Below are 22368 nucleotides of genomic sequence, written 5' to 3'. Positions count from 1 at the left end.
TTAGAGCAACTGGTGGCAGTAGAGACATTCAGGTCCCTGACATGTAATGGACACAAGTTTTTTGAGGAAAAAAACCACCAAGTATTCATATTAGGATTACAGGACTGATATATATATATATATATATATATATTTTGGTCGAAGTATTTAACACATTATTCGCACATCAAGAAGTTCCCTGTATTCTGTTGAGTTGTGTGGTTGAAGTTGTCGGTCACAAAACACATGAATAGTCTATAAGAATTCCAAAAAATCACTGCGGGTCTGACCGATAATGTCATCCAAGGTATACGACGGCCATCTGTCGTATACCTGAAGGGCGGGAGGGAGTTCCCATGGTCTCCTGGCATGATAAACACCCAGACGGCATATACTCTCCTGCTTGATGTTCAATGATGTTTTCTCCTCCTCCAACGTTCGTCTGTCCGTGCATCCATATGCCCTCGTAGTCGTCTATTTTGTAAGATCTTCCTTTATGGCTGTGTATCCGAAAGATCGTCCTCCGCCGCGCTCTTCAGACCTTGCAAGAAGAACGCCCGGTTATCTGCCAACACGTTCACCTCAGTAACACCAGCGATGGCTGCAGGGAGGTGCAGCAGACTCCAGCCCTCGGGAAGGCGTCTTAATCCCGATACTTTTCAGAACGTCACCATTTCTTAGTGAGGACCTCAGCAGTACGTCGAGTGGAAGCCCTCATGACAACAGTGAGGGGGGTTCATTTGATGATAATGAGGTCATCAGTACCGAGTGGTGTGGAAAAAAAATTCCCTGATGAATGTGAGGACTTCGCCTGATGACAGTGAGTACCTCAGTACCCCAGTAGTAGTGGGTTATACCGATACCCCACTACCTCCTGACGGGGACAGAAGCCCACTTTTAAATACCGACACGTCACACCTACACAGAGTCTCTCAGGCAGTAATCAAGGTACCCCCATCCGGCCCAAAAGGCAGAGGTTAAGTGTGTGTGTGAGTGCTTATGATTTATTGCCTATAATTAATGAGACCCGCCAAAATACATGAATTCTAATATACTTAATACAATCTCAACTGTATTGAATAACTTTACTGAACACTATGATGCTTTAGGATAGATCTAAGTGCTCGTGAATCCTTGAGGTTGGTGTCTTCATGCAAGTTGTTATCAAAGTTGTTTCTCTCCCTCCGTGCAGGTGGCGAGTATGGCAGGACACAGCTGGGCGGACGGTGAGTGGGATCCTGGCGAGTGTGAGTGTGGAGGGTCGCCTCCCCCTACCTTCATGCTGCCTCCTCCTCCTCCTCCACCAACACCTCCCGACGCCTCTCCCCGGCACCACTGTCAGGGCCCTGCCATCACCTGCCCCAGCCTCCTGGGGGCCCGCGAGGACCAGCGCTCCCCCAGCGTCAGGGCCCCCCTGGCCGTGGTCATCGTCTCGGCCGCCACGCTCTTCGTCCTGGTCATCGTCGCTGCCATCATCGTCTGCAGGTCAGTAGCAGCGGCACTCTCAGGTGGGTGAACGACTTCAAGTACTGAGCTGATCATAGGTAGCACGACCACCTCAGTAGTGAGACGACCTGCAGTAGCGGACGACCCTTGGTAGTGGAACAACCAGGGTTGTCCGTGGGTTCCGTCTATCCCCCTCTCCCGGGGCAGAACGGAGTGCTGGAAATATCACTTTCCTGATCGAATTCTAGACGACAGATCACCCAGTGCAGCCACACACAGCCCTGAGTAGGAGCCTCTAGAAAAAGGGAAGTAACAATATATATATATATATATATATATATATATATATATATATATATATATATATTTTTTTTTTTTTTTTTTTTTTTATACTTAAAAAAAAAAAAAAAAAAAAAAAAAAAAAAAATCCGCCTGAAAGTGGTTGCACTGCGATGACAGAAGTCATCTTCGACAAAGCCACCAACGAAAAAAAAGAAATAAATGAATAAAAACCGTCCAGGGTTTTTTCCCCAACTCGAAAAAGGAGCCCACGTTGCCCTGCTCCTGCGCGGAACGCAGCCACGAAGAGGTGAACGGTTGGTCTGTCGGATTTTATAGTGTATCAACTGTTGTGGTCATAAAGGCCGTAAACATTAGGGTACATCAACCATCCGGTAATATTTTTTTTTAACATCTTTTAGTGTTAAAAGTTAATTAAGACTACAAACCCACACACCCACCCACCCACACAGACACACACACACACACAGACACAAACTCGCCGTGTATACGACCAGCCCAGCACATCCAAGCTGCAGGAGCACCGTAAATGAGGTCCTTGGGCTCCATCGTGAAAATACATATTATATGACTTAAGAACGTAACAAAGATTCTCTCTCTCTCTCTCTCTCTCTCTCTCTCTCTCTCTCTCTCTCTCTCTCTCTCACACACACACACACACACACACAAACTCTTATTCGAAAAATGATCACCGTTTCGTTTATGGCTTGAGGTCAATCATTTTTCAGAGTAATATTTTTCCATTTATCGAGTCTACTGCGCTAACTTGGGAGATTTTTCTCTTTTAAAAGGATGACATCATAGTTATGACACCACAATGTATTAATGTTACTTCTAGAGTGTGTGTGAGAGAGAGAGAGAGAAAGAGAGAGAGAGAGAGAGAGAGAGAGAGAGAGAGAGAGAGAGAGAGAGAGAGAGAGACTTATCATTATTTAAAGAGGCTGTTGGGTTTTCGAGGCTCGTCTTTCTAATCGCCAACCCTGAACTCTGGGTCTTGGGGCCGCGCGACACCGGTTAACCTTTGATCAACCAGACTACGTGTTGGTAGTCGTCTCCCCCCCTCAGTCTTGGCCACGTACCTATACCACAGCTACGTGGAGGAGGGTGGCACACACCGAGGAAAGTCATGACAATTCCTCCCACCACCATAGATCAGTGTGTCCGTAATCCGCAGGTGACTTTTACCACAGTAATCTACGAGTTCCTCATATCTACCACTGTCTACCACTGTCTCAAGCAGTACGAGTTCCTCATATCTACCACTATCTCAAGCAGTACGAGTTCCTCATATCTACCACTATCTCAAGCAGTACGAGTACCTCATATCTACCACTATCTCAAGCAGTACGAGTTCCTCAAATCTACCACTATCTCAAGCAGTACGAGTTCCTCATATCTACCACTATCTCAAGCAGTACGAGTTCCTCAAATCTACCACTATCTCAAGCAGTACGAGTTCCTCATATCTACCACTATCTCAAGCAGTACGAGTTCCTCAAATCTACCACTATCTCAAGCAGTACGAGTACCTCATATCTACCTCTATCTCAAGCAGTACGAGTTCCTCAAATCTACCACTATCTCAAGCAGCCTCGGAGGGACCCCAGCGATCTCTGTTGCTGTTTGAATTCCTTTCTATTCCTTCGTCAGATAAAATAAAAAGTAATTTGGAATATTCAAGCTTTAAGATGAATGAAGCCCCTTCTATATCTCTTCCTGTTTGTACAATTGAAGGGACATAATCCTTCAGTATGTGTCGCGTGTGTTGTATATTGACCAAGGACTTATGTTGCTGTGAGAGGAGACTGGTGGGGGAGGAGTTACGAGAGAAAAATGAGGATGGATAGATTTCAAGCAGGATAGGGATGACGCGACTTGGCTGAAGGCAGTAGGCAGGCATGTAGTTGAGCTAGGAGGCAGCAAGTCAGGTGCGCTAGGAGTCAACAGGTGAGCTAGGAGGTAGCAGGTGAGCTAGGAGGCAGCAGGTGAGCTAGGAGGCAGGCAAGTGGGTAAATCAGGTGAGAGCGTGCCGGGAATGCCTGGGCCTGGGGCACCCCGCCTTGTTTACATTGCCAAGCTGGGCTACAACACGCGAGGGGCTTGGCTACCACACGGGCTGCCTGCCACACACGTAGCCCTTGGCTACCACAGGGGGCTGCCTGCCATACGGATAGCCCTTGGCAGTCACACGGGCTCTCTGCCACACAAGGAGCTCTTGGCTGCCACAAGGGCTGCCTACCTCCACGACCAAACGTCACTATTACGCGTTTTGTGTAGTTTATCAGGTATCTTTTCCCCCACCCTGTGTCGAGGGCTTCAGTCACGCGCGAAATTCCTCATGTAAGGCAGACCTGACACGACACATGATAAGGGGCTGGAGAGAGAGAGAGAGAGAGAGAGAGAGAGAGAGAGAGAGAGAGAGTAACGAAAGGCGTGGAAAAAATATCTTAAAAGTGTTTTGAAGGGAGTGCAAAACTTGCCTTTTGGAGAGGGGTAGTCCATAGCTGTGTTGGTAGACGCGAGAATTTACATTCCCAAAGTTTAGCGATGGAGGGAAAGATGTAGACATCGTGTGCTATACTCCGGGGCATCGGTAGTGGTCAGGAGAACACTACGCCTTTCTTCTGGCTCACAAGGCCAGCCTGGCCACATCTGACCTCGCCCGCATGTTCTCATGCCCTCTAGCGTGTATTGCGTGTGGCACTGGGGTTTTATGGGCCTCAAGGTTATACTAGCCCAAGTCTAATAAAAAACCCAAGAGCACGACCCGTCAGCACGACCCTTTGCCTGTGATGGTCTGGTGTCTGAGGTCGACGCAAGGAGCGAGCGCCGATCAGAACACATCCAAGCGTCGGTGTCACACTCTCACAGAAAGATTTGCGTCAGTTAAGTGATTCGTCTGGCTTCACTAATGTCCCGCCCGCCTGTCCTGCCTAGCCTCTTCTCCCAGCAACCCTCTCCCTCTCTCTTGCATAGCGATCAGACCCCACGACCGAGGCAGTGCCGCCCTTGAGCACAACCGAGCGACCGTCTGGTTGTGGTAAGAGTGACCTCTGACTTAAACCCGCAACGGTTTGAGATCGAAGACCCGGCTACCATGCCCACGGGTCGCACGCCCTCGTGAATCAAGGGGGATAACGAGAGAGTGGCTGCCTCGCTGCAGCTTATGCAAACCAGCCGGGGCTTCCTCCTCAGGTGTTCCAGCCCCGAACTAACCTCTTCATAAGCGGGTCCACCAAGCTTACACGGGCGTGGTGATATGTGTGTGTGTGTGTGTGTGTGTGTGTGTGTGTGTGTGTGTGTGTGTGTGTGTGTGTAGGGCTGGGAACTATGCGCGGCGTTACTTGGTCATGCCTGCATGCTCATGCACCCGGGGGGGAAGAGGGAGCTGTACCACGCTCGACTGCCTCCCTCCCTGCACCACAACACCTTCCTTGTCTCGTCACCCTCACTCTCTCCCTCCCATTCCACTCCCCCAGGTCTTTGATCACCTTCTTTCCAATTTTTCTCTCACTCTTTACTCATATTCCATACTCCTCCTCCTCTCCCAACCTTCACCTCGTTCATTTTCAGTCCCGCAATTATCTCACACTCTTCTCTGTGTGTGTGTGTCTCTCTCTCTTCATTCCTTTCAGTTCTCTCAGGCGTCTCTCACCTTCTCAACCGTCCCTGTCTCTCGCAATCTCCCCATCTCCTGTCGACCAGTTCGAGTATGTCAATCAGCCCTCTTCTACATTCCCCCCTTCACCGTACGACCATATCCCAGCCATACTTCCCTTGGTAGTCTCCTTTTCCATCGACCAGCACACACGGTATCGGGTATCGGTGAGGTGGACCAGATCAGGATCTCGTACCAAGCTGTGTGTAACATGCGAGTCATTTTCTGGTTAGGACGTTTGCCTTTTGTTTCACGTCGAGTGTACGCAACTGTGCCTGTGTCCTCAGGGCTGGTCATCCAGGCCAGGCAGTTTGGGTCATGCATGACTAAGCTGTGGTCGTTTAAATCACCCTTTGTGTGTTACTTGCGCGTTTATTTAAAATCCAATTTTCAGCTTTGGTGGAGCACAATGCATTTTTTTCTCCCCTCTGAAGTATTTCCCCGACGTAAATATACTTGAAGGCGATTATAAGCAAGTACCTCACCAGTTACGTCTTTCTTTTGTTTAAAAGGAAAGAGACTTATAAAAAGTATGGGATGTCAAATCATATGAAATATACCAAGAATATTAGTGAAGCAAAAAAGTATACGCAAAGAAGGGTAAGTAACTACCAGTGTAATACTTTGATTATGATGACATTATAACAATCAAGTTATAATCTCAAGCGTTATCAGTGTACGTATATAGAGCTATAATAACCTCCCATAGTACTGCATACAGGGACGGAGCTGTGCTTCGTATGATCGAGGCAACAGTTCGGAAGAGGGAGAACATTCTCTGTCTATACAGAACCGTTCAGCCCAAGCGAAGCTATCACGAGACACTTACCCAGAATAAGAGAGGCGCAGTTATGCTAAAATTTACGTAGAGGGTACCACCACGCACGAGCTTATTTGATACAGTTATGCCAGAGAGAGAGAGAGAGAGAGAGAGAGAGAGAGAGAGAGAGAGAGAGAGAGAGAGAGAGAGAGAGAGAGATCGGTGCAGTGTAGGGAAAGTTGATGGGTACGTTCATGACAGAAGTAGATGGTTACATTTGTACCATACTTATGTAGGTGAAGTTATACTAGAACTACATGGGGGCAACAGGTCTGCTCTAGAAACAGATGGAAGCAGCTAGGCCAAATCTAGATGCATGTAGTTACTCAGGAACTAAGTCTATGATTCGATCTCAACGAATATGAGATCTGTCTTAGGAACTTCGTATTCTTCGTCTAATTCATGAGGAGTGCGTAATGCTGGAAACCAACGGCTTCCTGCAAGGGTCTGTGCTATTCTAAAATAACACACCTGTCGTCTAACTCTCGCTCACAAACACAGTCTTCCCGTCAGTGGAGCTTCGTGAGGTTTAGATGATGTGCTCTGGCCTTTTGCTTCCTTCCCCCCAGCGAAATAACTATCTATCCCTGCTTCCTGTTGCCTTTCAACTACGTCCGGTCTCTGAAGAGCACCACCAACAACAGAGAGGCTCTGATGAACGGCTGTGGCTAAATTCCTTTGCCTTTGTCTCCTCTGAACACAAACCAAATACTCTTACGTCCCTGTCACTCTGATCAACCGAAACCCCACTCTACCCACCACCACACAGACGTCAACCTAGGCCTTATCGCTGTCGTGAGCCACTCTCAACCACTCACACAGTGTTTACCCCAGCAGGGTGCGGGGTCGCGGACGGTCGCCCAAGGGCTGCACGGAGCTGAGCGGGGCCATCATATACGACGACCTGCCCTCCGCCCCCACCATCGTGCCCGCCCGCACACGCCCACGCTGCAAGCCCGTGCCCGTGGACGGCGGTGAGATGATGGGCATGACTATGGGCGGTCACCTGTACACCGCCCAACCCTGTAGCAACCCTCCGTCAGAACATCTGTACCAGAGCATCTCCTCAGGTGGGTCTTGCAGTACTGCCAGGTAGTGAAGTGTAGCGTCCGTGTATAGCCCGATGACCTCGTGTATGGCTGGGTACAGTCTACAAGTCATATAGTCATGTCTTGTTACAGCAGGTCATACAGACATGTCTAGTTAGGGTACATGTACACATGTAAGTATAATATTGGTACATAACTATGTCATGGAACATCAGTTCACTGTCGTCTTAATAATCTAACTACATCACTGTACAGCTCAGTCCATGTATGACCCGGTACACCTTCGTCATTGCAGGGAGCGAGACGTGCAGCTACAGTACCAGTGAAGCGGCGGGCCAGGAGGGTCGAGCTCTCCTACGGCCATCATATCCTCGGGGCGTGAGGACGGCCACCCCGGCAGACACCGACAGCGAGGAGGAGTCCCTGGCGCCCATGGGAGTGCTCGGACATGCCAGCGACAACGACACCCCGAGCGTGTCCCCGGCCCACTCCCGCTACTACTGCGCCAGCGCCCCGCCCTGCACCTCCTCCCCGGGCTCAGGCTCGGACTACGAGAGCGTCTACTACGTGGGCGGGACGCGACGGGGTCGTCCCCTAACCCCCCAGCAGCGCGGCCTGCCGCTCCTCCCCTCCCGCACCGACAGATTCAGAATCTACTTCTCGGAGGGTCGTGGGCAGCGTCGAACCCCTAGACGACGGGGCGCCGACAGACGACAACCCCACCAACACAGGATACAGAAGAACCCGCGGGAGGAAGAACCACTCTACGAGAACCTTACTTAAGGGGTACAACTCGTGTAGCGACGAACCCCTAGGAGGTAGAGAACCATTTGACGAAAACTTCACCTCGAGTGAGATTCCAGCGAGCAACTGATGTGGGACGACATTACCCTCGTAGTTATGTCCGCCTGGCCATCTGGTGACGCTGTGAGCACCTAGGGAGATGAACCCCTCACAGTCACTCGTAGGTGGTTATGGGTTAAGGGATGCCGACTGCAGCTGACGCTGTGTGTGTGTGTGTGTGTGTGTGTGTGTGTGTGTGTGTGTGTGTGTGTGTGTGTTGATGCTCAGTGCCGTTTGATCTCAGGTACACCGAGGTGGCCCACATGGGCCCTCCGACCAAACAGATTTGGTTGAGAATGCGCCTCGCCGCATTGTTTAAGGAGAGGACCGATCCTGTGAGGCTTACGGTGGTACTAAAATACAGGGCAGAGAGATCAAGTGAGGTAAGGGTAGACGGACGCTCTTATCTTGCACAGAACAGCGGGGACATCTGGAGGGTAAAGCTTACACTGATGATGGGGGGAAGGTCGACGCTGAAATGCACATTTGACGCAGCTCGTGACGGGGCAAACCTTACCATGATGGAGCAACGCGGAGGAAAAGATGATCATAAGACGCAGATAAGTCGACTGTTCCGACGCGGCACGCGGGGAAATTTCCCCAGAATAACAGACCGTGTTCTTTCTGCCGAGTATCAGACCTTTTTTATCTGTGACAAAAACGGTTGTAATGACTCTGGGAGTCTGGTATTGCGGGAGGGGCCTGTGAGCTGCTTGACTGCTGCTTGCTCCTGCAACTCACCATTACGAAGTCAATTAAAGCATTCACGAAGCACTTGAGATACTGAAAGGATGGAGTGTCTGATTTTTCTATCTTTATGGAGAAGAATGGATATTCTCGCAAATTCTTAAACTGTTTGAATATCATTTGGAAAGCAACAGTAGAGAATATTAGAAATATCAGATTATGATCTCTATATTCTCCTCGAGTATTGCAGGTAAAGCGAGGCAGGCTCACACCACCGAGCCCCCATCAGGCAAATCTTAAAAACTGGCAGCCTCGGCTGCTGTCAGACTGAAGCACAGGTGACCGTGGTCAGCGCAGAGCCTGGGGCAGAATAGTTCGAGACTCGCGTCCACTCACAGCCCCCGAGTTGATGTTCCTCTGGCCGTACACTGAACTACGGCAACAGCACACGACTGAAGTATACTGACATATTTATATACCTGCCCTACGACCGTATTCGCTGGTAATACTCTTGTGGTATGACGAAATCGTGTTTTCTGAGAGGAAAATATTTTATTTTAGGGACCAAGAAGTTTTCAAAAGAAACATGAAGAGTGCTTGACAAACCTAAGTGATCTTACCAAGACCTCAGTGAATGTGAAAAAAAGTGGTAGCTTCTCACGTGTCCAATGTGTTTGGGGACTAGGAAGAATCCATGTGATTCAGGACGTTCAAGACACTTCCAAGTTACGTAGCAGACACCGAGAGAGTCTGGAGGAGGAGGTGGAGCAGGGCAGGTCAGGTGGTGGTGTAGTGTGGAGGAGCAGCAGTCTAGTCCCTGACGCAGGAGGCGGCCGGCTCATGCTGACCCTTAACATGTTGACTGTTGTACGACACGACCCACATGCTCATCTCCTGTCCACACACTCATACATACACCTTCATATGTCTTTTTTCACATATATTTACTAAAGACTAATGGCCATTTTTATAAGTTCACATATGAAATCTCGCCTTCACATTATGTACATATAGATGTTCACATTCACGTAATAGATGTTCATAATCATACGTCCATACATACATGTTCAATTGTATTTATTTCACTCGTTCACATATTCATTGACTGCGTATTGACCAATCACACACGTTTATTAAAACTGCTCCTTACGTGTGTTTGATCTACGTCCTCAAATGTCATGACGCAAGCTTTCAAAGATGTTGGACGAACGTTCAAAACTGTTTGACTGTCTTAAATTTCGACTTCACATTCATACCTACACATGTACACGTATAGGGAACGTGAAGTATGTTGACAAATGCACATCGACTTGGTGTACACCGTCCTCAACACACACACGTCGCTACGTTCCCCCGACCCTAGCGTCTCTGAGGGTCTGGCTATCCACACACACACACGACCAAAGTCTCGTAATTCTCCCTCTTCCTGTAGGCTCCAGCCAAGACAGGTTCACCATTTCCTGAACCTTTCCTTATTTCCAGTAAACTCTCCCAGTGTAGGATACCGGGAAGTCTTGGATGATGGGAGCAATGTGTTTAAAAGGGAGCGGTCACTTTTGTTGCTGTGTCGCAAGGTCACACCACACGGAGAGTTTGGAAGTATACATCTTAGTTACTATTATCACACATAATTGACAACACCCGCAGCCTGTCTGTAGCATCATTCTTTCATTCCTCATTTCTCATCACGAGAATATATATATATATATGTATATATATATATATATATATATATATATATATATATATATATATATATATATATTACGCTCTTGTTACTTGAATCTATATACCAGGGCTAAGTTAGGCTGGCTGAGTAACAGCAGGTCTGACCTAAATGTCGCATGCTGGCATTCCTGGACAGGCAAGTCCCTGACGATCAATTGAGGACCATCAACTGAAGCCGAGTCTTTCGACCCATGTCATTTCTCGATGCACAGGGACGGCGTCATCATATATATATATATATATATATATATATATATATATATATATATATATATATATATATATATATATATATATTACTTTTTTAATCACACTTTTTTCTTTTCATTTACATGCCATCTTGTTATTCTTTCTTCACTTACATTATGTTTCTTTCGCCTCACAATTTTCATTTTCATCACCATTAACCACAGACCCCATTTCAATTGTTACCAGTATCTCATTTTCATTAACCAACCTCATTTTCTTTCACTCGCCAATTTTCTATGATGAACAACCTGATCAAAAATTGCCAATACCCATTTTTCTTACAATCACCAGCCACCGGTCTTACTTTCTACAGTTCACACCCTGACCCCCATTTTCCTCTGCAGTTATTAAACCAGTGTACCCTATTTTTTCACACTAACTAGTCACCTTATGAATTCATAAGTTCCAATTCTGGAAAAATGGACAAAAATGAAATCATGTCTTTATGTTATATTATTTTTACTATTGATGCTGTGAGTGCTCAATGTGATACATTTATATACCAATATGTTTTATAAGATTCTATTGTATTATACTGAAAATCGTGTCTATTTTTCCTCATCCTCTTACTAGATATGAACGAGGTGTAGTTTTCTTATTAAGAAAACGGGAGGGACGAAACGAGGATCCCACATCCTGTTTTCATATAAGACTCTCTTATCTACAGTTATTGTATTTCCAGTGTATTGTTAATTCCTGAAGCTTATTTTTCCTCCAGTCAACTGGAGGTCGAGTAATTAAATGGATTAAAAGCTGAAGAGTTGAGATATCACCTGTGGACGACCGAGGTAGGAAAGTGCCAGTCGACAAAGAGGGTGTATTGAAAGGTGAATACATACATAAACATACTTAGACGTTGAACCTTCAGGTCCTCAGACACTGGGAGATGAAAGTGGCTGTCGGTTCGTGAGGCCAGCCAGTGTTGGTCCACTTAACTTGGAATATTGCTCTATTGTGTGTGTCAACCGGAGACATATTAGGAGGACGAAGGACCACATCGACGAATATGGCAACACAAGGAACTTGTCGCTGCTTCAGTGGGAGTTGACCAATAATGGATTTCGACCACCACAAGGACACAGGCCCTGGTGGCTATGGCGTCACGATGAAAAAAAAGAAAGACCAACACGTCATGCGGAGATGATTAATCTCACGTTACACAACACTGGTCTACGACTCCCAATTTCCCTCTCACGCAAGAGTGAAAGCCCAAGACGAATCGACCACCAAGACCAACACACCACGACCATCAGAGATGGTCGTATCCGATGAATTTCTTCTGTTTACTCGCAACATCGATGCCTTCCTCATAAAATATGTTGAAAATCATGATATTATCTTTAACGAAGTGGCTGTGGCAGCTCCACTGGGCGATACCTAAGTGCGAGACAGAGCCCACACTGCTATTGGGTTCTGCCGTGTCCTAACCCCACACTTCAGTTCCGGTGGCGTGACCTCTAAACGCTAAATTGGATCTGCTAATACCTTCATGACTTGGAAATCCAGACACCCTGGCAGCTGGACACGAGACGGCCAGACGACCTCGCCAGGCCTCCCTGTGGGCTCTGTGCTCCCACAGGGGTCTGACAAAGACCCCTTTGTGGCCTCTTGTAATCCTTTTGCACCAGCACCCACAGGAGGAGCGAGGCGTGTACAACACACTGGTGCATATTAAAATCACAAAGGCGGGACCTGGAGTAGGACCCCATCTCTGGAACATTTTTCTACTATCACACAACTTCCTAAAATTCATGTATGGCGTAAGCGTTAAAACGTCCTCGGTCATTCTATTCCATACGTCCACCAGTCACAGGCCGTAAGAGTATATCAGTACATCCCTTTTTGACAAGTTGTTGAATTTCACGATATGTCTTATAGTTGCTCTGTCCCTACATCTCTCGAAGAACTGTCCACGCTGTCGATCAGTCTTTAAAATACAAAGACTGTGATCAGGTCACCCCTCACTCTTTTCTCTTCCAAGGAGGACAAATTTAAAGCCTCAAGCACTTCCCTGAAATGCTATTATTATATCTTTGTTGCCCTCCTCTGGACCTTCTCTATAAGCTCTTGTGCTTCTGTAGGCGCGGTGACCAAACGTGGCTCTGGCGACAGGTTAGGAACTTCGTAGTCTCAATTTCCTCTCTATCATACACGCAGAGATCCCTCTAGCTTATGTCCTTGTATATAATATTTCATAATATTCATCTCGAGACCTTTTTTTCTCTCTATATCCCGTCTTCACTGATTTAAAAGGGGTTGAATTTCATTAACCATGCACCACGCAAATTTTGGTGTTTGTCTAAATCGTTTCAGAATCGCAATCTTCATATGTGTGTGTGTGTGTGTGTGTGTAAGGCAGTCCTGGTGTTGGAGATGCCACACCTATCCCCATTCACGATACAGACAGGAGGAGCTGCGGCTGCGGACACGTATTTCCGCCAGCGGTAACCACCAGTGGTTAGCAGCAGCTGCCCATAACCCAGTCACCGCAGCTTCCTGGCTCGCCTGCTTGCGGCACGCCGTTAATCACTCTTTTTCCCCTTACCGCAGCTCGCCAGCCCTTACCCCTTTACTCCCAACCGCATGCGGACAAACATTCCCCCCCCCCCCTCCCCGCCCGGGGTAATAATCCCGCGGGAAAAAAATAATAACTGGCATCTAGTTACAGCTCAACTCCCCCTCCCTCTCTCTCTCCCCAACAAAATCCCCCCACCTCTACGCTATACCCCATCCGCCGCCCCCAACTCATTACCCCCACCCTCCCCTTTCCCCGGCCCACCCAGTGGCGTCACCCCTGGCTGGCCGAGCTAATGTCTTCATCATCATTCTGCTGGAGGGGGTAGGTGGCCGGGAGGAGGAGGGGGCAAGGGTGGTGGATTGTGGGAGGGAGGAGGAGGACGAAAATGAGAGGGCCACCCAGGGCGTGAGGCCGCGGGACACGCACGGACCAATGTGTACACATGATGATGCACGTACCATCGAGCCGCGTCCGGAGACGAGTTACTACACACACACACACACACACACGGTTCGATCATCAGGCAGGAGTAAGGGGGAGACTACATCGATCATGGATGGACAGATTGTATCTTGGCGGAAGGAAACAAAAGGAAGCACGTCTGGTTAAACCTCGAACTGGGTTATAAAGTCACCAGAGGCGTCAAATCTTCGAAATACAAGATCACACACAACGAATCGAACTGAATTCCTTAGTCACGTATATATATATATATATATATATATATATATATATATATATATATATATATATATATATATATATATATAGTAACTGGGATTTCAAAAGCTCTCCGTGAAGTACCGCATTAGAAAAAAATCACATGTAAAATTCAAAATTAAAACGCAGGACAATGGAACACGAGTCAGCCCATGGGACAGGAGACTTATAGACAATAAAGGCGCTGGTATTCAACTAGGTGAAGGCGGAGGCGTCAGACTAGCTTAACGTGACAAGCAGGGTACCCCAAGGTTCAGTCCTGGGACCCATACATTTCATCATCCACCTATACCAATGTCCTGCAGACAGGACTCGTCAGTAGCGTTTCAAGATCTGCTGATGACACGAAGTTTGAAAATCCATAGCAAGACACACAAACCATAAAACTAACTATACGATAATCATGCCAAGGTCAGACCTCACCTGGAATACACTGTTTAATTCTGTCCACCAATACCGATCTGAGACGAAGAAAAGCTAACACGAATTCAGAGAGTTGCAACAAAACCACCTCTCGTGCAGAAATAACCCCTTACGAGCAATCACTCACAGACATATCATTGTCTAAATAAAAGCGTGGTTCAAAGCACCAAATTTTGACATAATTATTTCAGAAAATTCCATCTTAAATAGAGAGAGACCCATTGACCAGATTCAACAGTATGGAATTCCTGTAAAAATAAGATGATGCAAACAGATGTGTGCGCAAAAGCCTTTTCAGCTGAAGACGTCTTGAAATTAAGAATGAATTACTACCACGTGTTTCAATTGAAAGACTATCAAATACATCTCAATAAAAGCTAGACAAACACTTCAGTAATGTCAGGTCATCATTAGTAAACAGGACTGTTTCAGAAGGGAAAAATACATAAATTAAAGCTGAAAAATTCAACATTTTTACCTCCCGTTTCATAAGTCACCCCTCTCCCAGAAAAAGCTCCCTGTCACATTTTCTGTCAAACTTCCCTACAACATTTCTGAGGTAGTACACTCTCTCCATACAACATAGTGTTGCTCCGTTTAATATTTTTTTCCCATGCCGGCTGTTGTGCCGGAGGGAGCGGTGGGTCTGGACGAGCCTCCTGCTTTACTATTCCGTCCTGTACTAAGAGAATAATGACCCCAGGACATGACTAGTGTCCTCTGCCTGATAACCACCTCGTGGACTACCAAGTCTCCTGTTATCTCTTCTTCCCGCGTACTTCCCATCTCTTGCTCTCTCAGCTAACTCTCCTCCCGTTCTCAGCTCCCTCAACTCTTGCCCCCCCAAGCTCTCTCACCTGCCTCCTCTCCTACCCGCAGCTCCTACACTTGCCCCTTAGCTTCTCCACACTACCTACCTCCCTTCCTCCTGCTCCATCTCCCCTGTGAAACGTCCCACTCCCTCCTCCGCCAAGCTCACCCCCACCACCCGCCTCCCTGGCCCACACCACGATTAAGGATTTCATGGTCAACACATCTTGGTTCCGGCCCTCTGACATCCTCTGAGTCAGAGTCTCTTGTCTTGCCTCTTCATCCTATCCTGTAATCTCTTATCCCTCACGCGCTTCGGCTTGATTCCTTGATTATCTTTTCCCTGACAAGTCATCACATGCCCCTTCCCTCTCCTGCCACCTCCTCCTCGCCTGGATGTCATCACCGGGCGGTGACATCGCGAAGGATGTCACTGTGGTCCTGCTCAACGCTGAGGGGTCGTGCTGACCGCACGAGTCGGCGGCATGATGTCGTCGTCCAGTGACTGTCGTCGCAGCTTGTTAGTCATCGTCACGTACACGTACAGTCATCATAACGTACAGTCATCGTAGTAAACACGTACAGTCATGGCAACGTACAGTCGTCGTCACGTACAGTCATCGTCACGTACACGTACAGTCATCATAACGTAGAGTCATCGTAGCAAACACGTACAGTCATGGCAACGTACAGTCGTCGTCACGTACAGTCATCGTCACGTACAGTCATCTTCACGTACAGTCATCTTCACGTACAGTCATCTTCACGTACAGTCATGGTTACGTCTAGTCTTGGCGGTGTGGAGTGTGCGTCATCATGATGGTCGTCTCGGGTGGGAGCACAGAGTACCGGCGTCAGCTCCCCCACAACCCCAGGCCCAGGCCTACAGCCGGGAATAGAGAGGCTTGATGAAGACGTCATAATTCGTGGCCGGACCACTGCTGTGGGACGGTGGCTCTTGTCCTGTGACGGAGGGTAGCGAGGCTAGGACGCTCCATATGCGTCTTGTAGCATCTTCAGGAGGTTCTGTAAATGGCGTAGAGGGTAACCCCTCTAATAGTGTCCCATTGTGTTAAAAAATTCTGGTGGGTATTTATTAGTGATGTGGTTCATATAAAGGAGCGGCTTCATTAAAAAGGGTCCTGTGGGCATGCCAGGCTCGGCCATTCTTTACGAATTTCTAGCTGCCAATTCGACAATCCTACGAGACGCCATAGAACACCACAGGAACCCTGGATGTCTGTCTCAGCGTCTTGAGACACTCGCAAGGACCCGGGGCATTGCTGTACAGAACCAAGAACCTTAACCTTAGGTACCTCTTAACGGCACGCCTCCACGCCACACCTCACCCTCGCCTCCCATACGGCGCGAGTCGAACCCTCCCGAGGACCTCATTAATCATCGCTCTTCTCGGAATCTATATTTATAAGGATTTATAAGCTTCGAAGCTGGTGCTCCTCCTCAACACAGAATAAACAGCCTTTAAAACCCATCGTGCGCGGGCTTCTTTCTGTCTGCTGTAGTTATTTCTCACATCCATATCTCCCAACGGTTTAGTCATTACCAGACTATTACGATCTGACATCTACGCAGCGTCGTATTTCTCCGCTGTCGCTCGAGCTTCTCTGTATCCCACGATACACGTGTACCTGTTCTTATGTCGCTACCTACAGAGTTCGAGACTCCAGTCCTAGGGCATCGGGCGTTCGTGGCCGGCCGGTACAGGCTGCAGACGTCATCATCATCATCATCATCCCGAGGCATGACCACCACGACTAGTGCACGGAGAGGGAGCGACCTGTGGGGGCAAGACCTGAACAGCACCGATCAGCCAGTCTGCCTACCTATGAAACACAGGAGTCTCTGAGTCAGTCTACATGTGGATACCAGACGTTACTGGCCATGGAGTCTACCAGTGAACCCTCGTAACTCATGATTTAGTCTATTTGCGATTGCCAGACCTGAGTGGCTATGAGGTCTACCTGTGGCCCCTAAAGTTGGTCTACCCGTGGATACCAGACCTCATTGTGGCTTCAGAGTCTACCTGTGACCCCTAGCGGGCCATGATTTAGTCTACCAGAGGATACCAGCGACCTGGTAGTTTACCTCAGGACTCGTGTCTTAATTTCGTCTTGTGTTCAGCAGCGGCTGTGGACCTGCGGATCTTTCTTGTTTATGATGCCTCACAGCACTACACATCTCCACCTCCCTCACTGTCCGCCTTCTGTCCGCTGGACCACGCTATATCACGCTGCGTCAAACTGCGTGGAGCTACGTCACAATTTACGCTGCGTCTCGCTATGTGACGCTACATCACACTTCGTGACTCTACAGCAAGCTGTGTGACGCTTCATCACGCTACGTTACCCTGCCTCACGTTAAGTCATGCTTCATCATGCTCCGTGACTCATAAATGCGTCACGAAGCTTTAACATACAAAAAAATATGAACCATGGAGCACAGAGAGCAACACAAAGTACTACATGCTACACACCTTATCTACTGACAACCGACAATGTACAGAGGGTAACACTATGTATTATACAGAACACTGCATACTATAACGTACAACTACCAACCACCATTTTATCAATGGCTAACTAAAGACACAACATATGAATTACTTGCACTCGAATTCTGTGGCTTCGAAGCCTAGAATTTTTGTTCCGCCATTTCAGCCGTTTCTGTCCACTGCTTACTTAGATTTAGCTCTTCCGAGATGACTACATCCAAGTCTCATTCCTCACTTACCTTTCTATCTTTTAGCTCGATGGAATTCATAAGAATAACATAAGACATTACAACAGCTTACAAAAATCTGGCGGAGACTGGCCATCTACGGCGAAGTACAACTTACACAATAGGCAATAAGCAGTGAGAACTTCTGCCAGTGTGGCAGGCGAGGATTGCAGCAGCTACTGACCTACTCACGGTGGCGGGGCGGGTGACGGAGGCGAAGCCGCTGGTGGCGAGGCCTCCCGGGACACCGCTGGTGACGCCCCTCCGGCACGCGAACCTGGAATCCAATGAGTATGTTTAAGAAAAGTGATACATTGTAAAATATATGATACATCTAGATAGGAAACACGAGAAAATCAATGAATGGTATATGTAAATGAATCAATTTGGAGGAAGAGTCCAACTTTCCTGAGGATACGTCTCCTGCTACCTGTGCCGAAGGAGTGCAACTTGACAGCGACTGCAATGTTGGCTCATCAGTGTTCAGCCGTCACTAAACCTGCCGATACCCAGGCGGGTAGTCCTGGTTTGTGTACTTCCTTGGTCGGTAGCTGCCTAAACCCAGAGAGAGAGAGAGAGAGAGAGAGAGAGAGAGAGAGAGAGAGAGAGAGAGAGAGAGAGAGAGAGAGAGCGCAAATAGAATAATGCAAAAGCACCTGAGATGAATCTGTTCAAAGGTATGAAAAATACATGGATAAGGGGAGGAAGATAGCAATTCGTGTGATGTATTAAGGCACAAGATCTCAGCAGACCACTATATATATATATATATATATATATATATATATATATATATATATATATATATATATTCCTGCAGTACGATTCTAAGGGAAAGAAAGTACAACACACACACACACACACACACACACACACACCACACACACACACACACAGGCAGGCAGGCAAGAACCCACACTCTGTCCACCTACCGTGACAAGCGCCCTATCCACCCCACCAAAACTTTCGCCATAAATAAAAGGGCGACACAAGATTTACACACACGCGGGTCTAGTGAAAAGCCCTGGAGACGGCAAGAAGCACCAGGAGGGAGGAGGTTCCTGGGACGCTGCGGGAACCAGGGCTGTTCAGGGAGGAGTCACGAACTATAACAAGAGTCGCCTGGAGCCCGAGTGCATACCGATGGAGTCTCCCGAGCTGCAGTGGAGTTACTCGGGAGTCGCATCACGCACAGAGGGACGGACTGGCAGGAATATATGATTACATAACATCAGGTGTGGATGCGACTCCTGCTGGTGGTCTGGAGTGGAGGCGTTCCTCAGCAGTGCTAGATAATGCTGCTCCTTCCAGCCCCAGAGACCTGGGAGTTCTATTCTTCTTCGAAGGAAAGATGGGGGAAAAGTTTGTCGTTGGATGAAGAAAATTCGCAAATCTTTCTACGTTTGTTTCACGTTCCAGTCTCTGTAGCTTTACGTTCCAGGCTCTGTAACTTCACATTCCAGTCCCTAACTTCACTTTCCAGTCTCTGTAGCTTCACGTTCCAGTCTCTAACTTCATATTCCAGTCTCTGTAGCTTCACGTTCTAGTCTCTAACTTCACGTTCCAGTCTCTGTAGCTTCACGTTCCAGTCTCTAACTTCACGTTCCAGTCTCTGTAGCCTCACGTTCCAGTCTTTGTAGCTTCACGTTCCAGTCTCTGTAGCCTCACGTTCCAGTCTCTGTAGCTTCATGTTCCAGTCTCTGTAGCTACACGTTCCAGTCTCTGTAGCCTCACGTTCCAGTCTTTGTAGCTTCACGTTCCAGTCTCTGTAGCCTCACGTTCCAGTCTCTGTAGCTTCATGTTCCAGTCTCTGTAGCTTCATGTTCCAGTCTCTGTAGCTACACGTTCCAGTCTCTGTAGCCTCACGTTCCAGTCTTTGTAGCTTCACGTTCCAGTCTCTGTAGCCTCACGTTCCAGTCTCTGTAGCTTCATGTTCCAGTCTCTGTAGCTACACGTTCCAGTCTCTGTAGCCTCACGTTCCAGTCTCCGTAGCTTCACGTTCCAGTCTCTGTAGCCTCACGTTCCAGTCTCTGTAGCTTCACGTTCCAGTCTCTGTAGCTTCACGTTCCAGTCTCTGTAGCCTCACGTTCCAGTCTCTGTAGCTTCTATGAGACTGCTTCTCTCACGTGAGTAATGATGCACAATAATGTTTCATAACGGGTCGTCTGCAGTTCCTTCAACAACCACATAATCAGAGTAGATTAAAGAGACAGACACACAAGATGTTAGAATCTTTCATATTAATAAAAAATTACCCCTAGTTAAGTAGGCTGCTGGTCTTCACACGTGGCTCGTCTCACAAGTTTCATACCGTCTCCTTGAGGCGTTTCATTAAAAACTTCTCACATTTTGGAAATTCTGAATAATAATAAAAACCTGGACGAATGGGACAAGTCTCTCAAAATAAGCAACTTTCAAGAGCCCGAACAAGGTAGATTATGACACTACGGACATCTATGGTGTTCTTAGAAAAGTGTGGAGAATCTGTTTAATACCAGAATTCTCCAATACCTGGAAACCTCTATAGTTTCCGACGTTCAACGGGAACAAAATATACCTGAAAACCTTCGAAAGCCTCTCGAAACCCTTAGAAATCTCTTCAAACTATTCCTGGAAACCTTTGAAAACACGTTCGAAAATCCTGGAAACCTCCCCAATATCCTGGAAACCTTTTTAATGTGTGAAACCCTTGGAAACCTCGCTCCAAACTTTATAAACCTCTCCAAACTTCTGGAAACCTCTGAAAGCCTCTCCAAACTCTTTGGAAACCATTGGAAATCTCTTCTAAGCTCCGACAAGATCTGAATAACCTCTCCAAACTCCTGGAAAACCTATCTAAACTTCTGGAAAAAGACGGAAATTACCAAATCATCTTAAAATCGGTGGGAACTTTCAGGACCTTGTAAAAATCTTCGAAGACCTTAAACACATCTGTAAAATAAACCATTTACGTCGCTGGAAACGCATGAGAAATCCTGGAGACACTAAATAAAAAAGAAAATCTTTGGAAAAACCTTCCAGAATAGTAAAATTTACCATAGGGAAACATTGCAGACCACCACTCGAACAGCAGCAGCAGCGAATTACCCCACTGCTAGTTAGGTGAAAAGCCCGAGACTTTAGACCACAGACCATGACCCCCACTGCCTCGCTCCCTACCAGACAAGAGTAACGACTCTACTTCCAGTGGGGGCAACTGGTTGGCCACCACCAGGTACATTATGTCCGGGGCTCCTGCTTCCCCAGGCATATCAGCAGTGTATAAAAAGATATTATTAATGGCCGCATCCCGGATAATATCAGAGATACCGAAGGGGATGCGATCCTAACCCCTGTCGAGAGGGGCTGGATCTTCGGTGGGTAGGAGGGTGGTGTGTGTGTGTGAGAGAGAGAGAGAGAGAGAGAGAGAGAGAGAGAGAGAGAGAGAGAGAGAGAGAGAGTCAGTCAGTCAGTCAGTCTACCACAATGTTAGTGACGGCATACAAGGCAGCCAGCCTTGTTCAACCTTGTGTGGCCATGGACCACGGGAACGTACCGAACTGAACGCTGGAACAGTTGACACGAGGAACACACGCAAGACACCCACCCACCCCTGGCTGAGGCGGATGTCCCTCCGACAATTCTTCCCTCTGTGCCACACTGACGTAACAAAGCAAGTTACACAGCAATCAACCAGGCACGGAGGGACTTGACAGAGAGATTGGGGACGAACGTCACCCTCGCCTGTGTAGTACGTAAACATTACATGATAATTAAACAAATCATGATGATAAAAAAAGCACAATAATTAAGTAATTTCAGAGGTAGTGGCTCACCGGCTGCGCCAAGGCGAAAGCACAGCAGGCAGGGAAGTGCGCACCGCTGCCCCTCCAAAACAAAGTTGTTGCTTCCCGGATCTCACCTGTTGTGGCTGCTCATTCCCTCTCCTCCTGGGTGTGGCCCCCGCTCCACTCACCTTCCTCAATTATGTACGAAACAGCCTGCTTATGTATAGGTACCGACAGCACAACACAGCCTCACCCCGCTAGGAACAATCTGCCTTGCTTCAATATAAAAACTCACTCATCCCTGCGTGTATAGCATGTCCTGCCACAGTATAGCACTGTCCTGCCCTCTCTCTTACCTGTTTGTGCTGTACGGGGGAGGGAGTTTCTGGCTTGATTTCATGCCATGTCCTTCCGTTCTCCTTTCTCTCCATTTCTCGAAGAACTGATCGCTGTCTACCTCATCACGTCCTGTTTTAAAAACTTAAAAGATCGTTGATCAAGTCACCCATCGCTCTTTTCTCTTTCATGGTGGGGAAATACAAGGGCTCCAGTCTTTCCCTGTAGATCAGCTCTCTTGATTTTGTTATCATCCTTGCTGTTCTCTCTGGAACTTCTCTATCAACTCTTCTTGC

At 47.6% G+C, this 22368-nt stretch overlaps 2 protein-coding genes across 6 annotated transcripts in view; one reads left to right on the top strand and one right to left on the bottom strand.

Annotated features, from left to right (window-relative positions):
* The window catches only part of LOC139765965 (uncharacterized), a 24664-nt gene extending 14959 nt beyond the window's left edge, over window positions 1-9705 (top strand). The window contains exons 2-4 of one of the 2 annotated variants that reach the window (XM_071693988.1): window positions 1172-1464; window positions 7041-7273; window positions 7548-9705. In XM_071693988.1, the coding sequence (XP_071550089.1) occupies window positions 1172-1464; window positions 7041-7273; window positions 7548-8035 (1014 nt within the window). In that variant the 3' untranslated portion in view covers window positions 8036-9705. Of the gene's footprint in view, window positions 1-1171; window positions 1465-7037; window positions 7274-7547 lie in introns of both variants that reach the window. The other variant, XM_071693987.1, reaches the window with a different exon arrangement.
* LOC139765963 (uncharacterized) overlaps window positions 1-22368 on the bottom strand; it is a 250433-nt gene that overhangs the window by 195662 nt on the left and 32403 nt on the right. Inside the window, exon 2 of one of the 4 annotated variants that reach the window (XM_071693978.1) lies at window positions 18162-18246. In XM_071693978.1, the coding sequence (XP_071550079.1) occupies window positions 18162-18246 (85 nt within the window). Of the gene's footprint in view, window positions 1-18153; window positions 18247-22368 lie in introns of those variants that run through there. The other 3 variants (XM_071693981.1, XM_071693983.1, XM_071693984.1) reach the window with 3 other exon arrangements.

Source organism: Panulirus ornatus, chromosome 56 (assembly GCF_036320965.1).
Source record: "Panulirus ornatus isolate Po-2019 chromosome 56, ASM3632096v1, whole genome shotgun sequence".
Lineage (NCBI taxonomy): Eukaryota > Metazoa > Arthropoda > Malacostraca > Decapoda > Palinuridae > Panulirus > Panulirus ornatus.
Note: the sequence above shows the minus strand (reverse complement) of the source record. Positions and strands in the feature narration are given on the sequence as shown.